This window comes from Mus musculus, chromosome 5 (genome assembly GCF_000001635.26).
Source record: "Mus musculus strain C57BL/6J chromosome 5, GRCm38.p6 C57BL/6J".
In the NCBI taxonomy this organism is placed as follows: Eukaryota; Metazoa; Chordata; class Mammalia; order Rodentia; family Muridae; genus Mus; species Mus musculus.
The window spans coordinates 129,787,662-129,794,710 of record NC_000071.6 but is presented as its reverse complement, the minus strand read 5'-3'; the positions used below and the strand labels follow the sequence as shown (position 1 = coordinate 129,794,710).

Below are 7,049 nucleotides of genomic sequence, written 5' to 3'. Positions count from 1 at the left end.
ATTCATTCCGTAGCTCGGGCAGGCTTAGCCACTTATTTGTACTCACTTCTAATAATGATATACCATAAAATACAGCATATCAGCCATCTTAAAAGGAAGACTTTACTTTTGCATGGTGTCTGGCTGTGTAAATTACTGACTAAAGAACACAGTATTCAGCCATGCCTTTTAGACTAGCAATAATACAACTCAAATACTGAGTGGTTCTTACCATCATCAATAGCATTTTTGACAGCCCTCAAGCCATCTCTTATTGCATCCTTGATTTGAGTCAGTGTGTGCTTATTTGGTCCTTTAACCAGTAAAGTGACAGAACGGGGATTGTTACACTTCTCAATAAAGGTGAACTTCTCCTCACCCTGTGTAAAAGAGAAATTACTGTCAAAACCAGATTACCCACAGTCATGATGGTGTATACCTCTAACCCCATGACTTGGAAGGCAGAGGCAGGTGGGTCTCTGTGAGTTCTAAAGGCTACACAGTAAAACCTTATCTTAACACAAACCCAACAAATACAAAAAGTATTATGCAAAGAGAATCAGGAGGGGTGTGTGAAGAGTTAGTAACATAATAGGAACCCACCATCATCCCAGGAAAGAAAAGCTGAAGGGGAGAAATAATTCAAGGTGCAAAAGAAATTAAAAGCCAACTTATATTATACATAAACATACCAAAACATAAAAGGAAGTCATTTTTAAAATGGTGTAGTCACTATTAAGTCACTGGTCATGTCCAGTGAATAACCCTCCACCCATGTTCCTAGAAGTAACCTTGATTCAACTCAGTGACAGACCCACACACAGTGAGTTCCAGGCCAGTCTGTGCAGTATAGAGACCCTGTCTGTCTCAAAACAAACAAAAACCAACCAACCAACCAACCAACCAAAACCCATAAAATTGTTAGGAGTATGAGTTTAAAGTTTCCTACTCAACCACTGATAAACAAAATACTATTTGTCTTAGGAAGAAAACACTTACCAGTGTATACTCATAGACAAGCTCTGCATGTCCCAAACAGTCAGGATTCAGGTCATCAAAGGAATTCAGAGCTATCCCACCACAAGCAAGTGTCAGCCTGCAACAGTGAAACACATTAAGGAAAATATAGTAAGCCATGGTGGTCAGGTTCAAAAAGACCAACAATCTTTTTAGCAAGGAGATTCTCAGAACTGCATGAAAGTGTATCTTAAAACAGCCCCCTTCACATTCATCATAACCCAGGACAACATATACACAGCGGAACATCAGCCAGCTCTCACTTGATTTCATGTTACAAACTATGCCAAGCAAGAGAAATACGCCAGGCTGACCCTCTTAGGTCCCTACACCATCTACTCCAAAGTGTACAACAGGCAGGAGAGATGGGCAGCAGTGAGCACCTAGAGTCTCATGCACAGACCAAGGCTCAGACCACAGTACCACATGTTGACTAAGCATCTCTAACTCCAGTTCTAGGGGTTCTAATGCCTTAAACTGACCTCCATGGACATTGAATGCCCATGGTGTACACACACACACACACACACACACACACACACACACACACACACACACACGGAAAATACAGATGGCATGGTGGCACATGCCTTTAACCACAGCACTGATATGGCAGAAGTAAACATTTCTTTCCTTCTGAGGTCACTTGGGTCTGTCTTAAAAAATAAAATCATAATAAAAGATTTAAAGACATGACATGGAAAAAGACAAATATCTTCAATCTACTTTTACATGGTGTTAAAGGATAGGAGAAGAAAAAAGTGAAGCGTGGTGACAGAGATGATGGCCAGAGGGGACCACAGTCAATGCCAATGAATTTTACTCTGTAGCTTTTCTGTGAGCACATAGGAGCTGCAAAGGTTGTGAACCATCGTTTGGGGTGCTCATAACTGAACTCAGGTGCTCTGTAAGAACCATTACGTAATTCTAATAACAGCGCTGTCTCCTCCAGCCCCTGAACTTTAAAAATGGCTAAAATAATGGCTGGCAATGGCGTTGCTTATCTGTAACCACGTACTTGGAAGGCCGAGGATTGCCAAGCTCAGATAATACAGTGAAACTAAATGGTAAGTTTGGGGGACCTGTCAACCTGAGCTTAATCCCTGGATCCACAGGGTAGGACACACTGTAAGCTGTCCTTGGATTTTATGTAAAATCCAAGCACAAGCCTGAATATACACAAAAAACTTAAAAGGTAGACTTTTAAATTTACAGATAGTTACAATAAAACCAAGAGTCTATGTAATCTAGGTCATTTTTGGGGGGGGGGGGGGAAAGACAGTTTCTTTGTGTAACAGCCCTGACTGTCCTGGAATTAGCTTTGTAAAGCAGGCTAGCCTCAAACTCATCTGGCGTCTGCTCCCCAAATGCTGGGATTTACGCCCAGCTAAGAACAGACTATCTGCAAACAAGAGCCAGCAGTAAGAGGGACAGAAGGGAACCAGAGCTACACACAGGGAATGTGTATGAAATGCCTGTATAAGGGGGGGAAAAAAAAACCCAACCCAATGATTCTGTTCAATTCATACATGCTAGTAAAATGAAAAAGCAAGCAGAAGTACGAAGAGAATAATTCTAACTCCCGTGCAAACTCTCAGTTGGCCTCACTCACCTCTCCATGTTTCTCCTCTTGGCTCTGCGCAGAGCTACGATCCCTTCTTTCGCAAGGGCATCTAAGGAAAAGGGGTCAATCCCCTGAATAAAGACAAACATTTCTCAGCAGCCTTCACCTTAAAAAGGAATAAGACTAATTCACAATTTTAAGTTCTTACCTTTTGATTAATAACGACAAATCCTTTATCTGAGTCACCACAGACTTTCTTTTTCAGCTCTATGATTTTTTTAACTCTATCTTCAATGAATTTTCTTTCAGCCTTTACTAGTTTTTCTCTCTCTTCTGCACTCTTGTAAAAAAACCCAGAATTCACTTCTCTATTAAAAAAAATAAAAGACAAAGGAGATTTCCATGTTATCTTAGTTTTTTTAAGGGGCTTATATCAGGCTAAACACATTCCAACCAAGTGCTGTACCAGTGGGCTCCACATAACCCAAGCCCCCATGTTTGCATTACTGTCCTCACAGTGGGGAAAAAGAATGTCACCTTCCTCCACCCTGAAGAGGGCCATACACTCACGTTTTCTCATACTCTAAGGACACGTTGCAAGTGAGGATGTAGGCATTTTCCACTCTCTTCTTCATATCAGGATGCCGAGCTCCATGATCCAAAACAAGCCCTCTGATTAAGCTATAAAATAAAGTCAAATAATTGTTAGTACTAATTTTTATATACATCCACTAGATTGTGAAATTGTTCAACAACTTTTCAGTTAAACCTAAGGTCAAATGTGAAAAAGGAGTGCTCTATGACACAAGACAGGCCACCCAAACAAAAATAACAAGCTTGCACATCTACTACCAGCAGGCTATCACTTTATGTTTTCAGGGCTGGAGAGATGGCTCAGAGGTTAAGAGTACTAGCCATTCTTCCAGAGGTCCTGTGTTCAATTCCCAGCAACTACATGGTAGCTGACAACCATCTTTAATGGGATTTCATGCCCTCTTTTGGCTTGCAGATGTACATACAGATAGAGCACTCACACATAAAATAAACAAAGCTTTAAAAAAACAGTATTCAAACTAGTATCTTTTTTTTTTTTTTTTTTTTAAAGATTTATTTATTTATATTACATATACATTGTATAGTACACTGTAGCTGTCTTCAGACACTCCAGAAGAGGGAGTCAGATCTCATTACGGATGGTTGTGAGCCACCATGTGGTTGCTGGGATTTGAACTCCGGACCTTCGGAAGAGCAGTCGGGTGCTCTTACCCACTGAGCCATCTCACCAGCCCTCAAACCTAGTATCTTGAAGGGAGTTTTTCCTTCTGCGTACTGTACACAAGCAGATCAATACTTGTTCATTGATGTGGTCAGAACCATACCACAAACCCAGCCTCACCCTCCTTCATTTCCAGAGTGCATGCTACTTACAGCAAATGCCACAAAGCGGTCGGTCTCTTACCTACCTTGTATCTGTCTCAGATTTATGCTTCATCTCCATGATCTCAACCATGAAGAGGTCAATGGGCTCGTCCTTTTTCCTAATGGCCAAGATGGAGTCCACTACAGCCTATGAGAGAACCGTTAATAAATTCAGTGTGTACAGGCTGATACACTTTAGCTGTTGTTCAGAAGAGTGTAAAAGGTGTAAGAAAGAACCCTAAAACCCTAACTGTAACAGGAGTGCTATTTTATGGTGGCGCAGGCCTCCAATCTCAGCCCTATTTCAAACCCACCTTTCCCTCAAAATGGTTAACCACACCTTGTAACAATTCACGCTGTACCGTGAACTAGCAGGTGAGTTCCAAAGTCCCCCAAAGTATTAGAGAAGAATGTTAATCAGCCCCATTAGACTGGAACTCATACCAAACTACCAGTTCCCTTAAATGTGCAAAGGGGGTGGGGGGAGGAATGGAAGCAAAACCACGGGACTAGAGACTTCTTCCAACAGTGCAAATTTTCCTTCCTAAGCCTGGCCAGTTAACAATCCCTTCTTTCCATGTTGAAGACAGATTAGATCATTACTGCCTAGGGAAAACTCTAACCCCTTCCTCTAGACAGCATCCCTGTGAAGAGCCTATGTGTGCAACACTTACAACAGGTTTTTACTAAGACTTTCCCCATGCACTGTACCACATGCGCCCAACTATGCTTAATACACACCTCTGTCAAGACATCTGCAAGTTCAGCATGAACTTTAGTCCGCAGAGATGTCCTCGCCACATCGATGAGTGTTTCTCTGTCCATCTCTTTGCTTACTTTGACTTGTTCCAGAAATTGGAGTGCCTTTTCTTTTGCCGCTTCAAAACCTTCAGTTATTATTCTTGGGTGAAGACCCTATAATCCAAACAGTGATAAACCCACTGCCAACACTTGCAGCTTCAACTAGACACCACTAACACTAAGTCCAGTAACGTCTGAAGCGACACTCTGAGTCATTCATACTTACTACAATTAATTAATTGTAATTAATTAATTAATGGTGTGCTGACTTTCTGAATACATTGAAAAGGACACAGTACTCCTTTTAATGCAGAGGAAAAGAACAGACTTTACTCTAGCACAGAGTCAAGGCCAAGGGAACTACAGAGCACACTTGGGTGTTCACTGTGCAATCCACGAAAACTGGCTCCTAAAACTTTGCTGTAAGAGCTTGCTTCTTCTCTTGTCTACAGGACATCTGAAACTAATTCACATCATTTTGAGATCAGAGAATAGGCTCAGTAGGAGCAGTAACAGGCAGACAGACCTCCTGTGAGTCTGAGGCTAGCAGGTAAATGATAAACATGTAATCATTTACATACAGTCGGCAGGTTTTTTTCACTCATTTCAGACCAGGTTACAGACAGGCACAGGCTCCCAGAGCTAAGCAGCCCGACCATTCCACAGTGTGCCCTCAGCTAGCTTCACATCACTGTGTACCAATAGCCCACCAAACAGAGCACAGAAGCAAGAAGCATACATACTTCAGAAATGTACAGGTCCGCCTGTTTGAGCAGCTCCCCGATGATGAGGACATTGGATGTAGTGCCATCGCCAGTTATGTCATCCTGGGCTGTAGCCACTTTTGCTATCAAAGAGGCTGTTGGGTGTTGAATTTGCTGTAGGTAGAAAAAGAACTATTTAAATGACTTAAACCATTACCTAGGGTACAACATGGACAGGCTTCTTTCAATGCCTTCCACTAAGACTGCACAGTACTGCTGGCTACATTTTGCTTGGATTTCAAGCCATCCCCTTTACTAGGGTTTGAACTATAGGACCTGAAAGTGAGGGAAATGGGTAGTTGGGTCAATTTAATATGATCCCTGGGACAAAAATAATAACTATAAGACAGCCCGGTGTGAGAGGCATAGCTTTAATCCCAGTTTGAGGCCAAGCAGGGCTGCACAGTGAGATTTATCTTAAACAAACAAAAGTAAGATTTTCATTTCTCCTGCAGTTGAGTGGAAAGATGAGCATTTATTTTTTGGTTTTCTTTCCCATTGCCCTGTTTTTGAGACAAGGTCTCACTATGCTTATGTAGCTCTACCTGGTTTTGAACTCAAGAGATCTGGCTGAGTGCCGGGATTATAGCTATGTGGTACAATATTTAGCTAAAGTAGAGATAACAATATTCTTTTATACAATTTTTTATTTTAGCCCAGACTACAAAGTAGACCCCCCCAAAACAAACAAAAAACCCAAGGATCCAAACACATGTGTCACATTTGACAGAGTTCCTCACCCACTAAAGCACTTCCTATATTTCTGCCTGAAAGACATGATGACCTGATGAAGAATTTTATTCACCTCAAATGGAGCAAGAGGTCAAAAAAAAAAATTTTTTTTTAAACCCAGCCCGGCAGCCTCTTACCATTTCATGAAGCAGCACATTGCCATCTTTAGTAAGTTTGATGTCTCCAGCACCAGATACAAGCCTGCCAAATGGGAAGGAATTGATGAGCAAGGATGTGACTTTTTCTAATTAAAACAAAACAAGTAAGAATTCCACAAAGCAGCCAAGGGGAGGTAATGTATATCCCCCATCCCCTCTTGAAGGCAAGTGAATCACAGGGAGTTCCAGACAAGCCGTAACTTATCAGTCAGACCCGATCTCAACTAAATACATAAAGAAAATTCCCACAAAAAAGAATGAGGTGTAAAGGGAACCAAAGGAGGCTATGAAATATACGACTCCAAAGCAACCGCAATTTGAGGAACGGATACGAGAGGCGAGAAAAGAGAGTGAATTAAGACTAATTAAAAAAAAATCCAAGCGCTATGTCTCAGTGAACTTTATTCATTTGCTAGCTAACGAGGTAACAAAAACAGATCCCCTGAAATTTGGACTTTACTCCTACATCCCAGTAAACTCGGGGCCCGGGGCTGGGTTCGGGAAGGTTGCACACGCCACTCTCTTCCTCTATAAGAAATAGGTGCAAATGCCAACCCCGAAAGGCGCGGATTCGGGGGGTTTGGATGGGATGCAGCCCAGACATGGGAGAAAGAA

The 7,049-nt window shown here is 41.8% G+C and overlaps 1 protein-coding gene and 2 non-coding genes across 3 annotated transcripts in view; all 3 read right to left on the bottom strand.

Annotated features, from left to right (window-relative positions):
* The window catches only part of Cct6a (chaperonin containing Tcp1, subunit 6a (zeta)), a gene marked incomplete in the record, with an annotated part of 59,088 nt that overhangs the window by 51,733 nt on the left and 306 nt on the right, over positions 1-7,049 (bottom strand). The window contains 9 exon segments of the mRNA NM_009838.2: positions 213-359; positions 979-1,075; positions 2,609-2,691; positions 2,769-2,928; positions 3,131-3,241; positions 4,024-4,127; positions 4,721-4,894; positions 5,524-5,658; positions 6,414-6,477. Coding sequence (NP_033968.1) covers positions 213-359; positions 979-1,075; positions 2,609-2,691; positions 2,769-2,928; positions 3,131-3,241; positions 4,024-4,127; positions 4,721-4,894; positions 5,524-5,658; positions 6,414-6,477 — 1,075 coding nt within the window.
* Snora15 (small nucleolar RNA, H/ACA box 15) lies at positions 35-150 on the bottom strand. The gene has a single exon (NR_003681.1). It is a non-coding gene; the product is annotated as a small nucleolar RNA, H/ACA box 15 (small nucleolar RNA).
* Gm23245 lies at positions 5,038-5,172 on the bottom strand. The gene has a single exon (XR_003956076.1). It is a non-coding gene; the product is annotated as a small nucleolar RNA SNORA22 (small nucleolar RNA).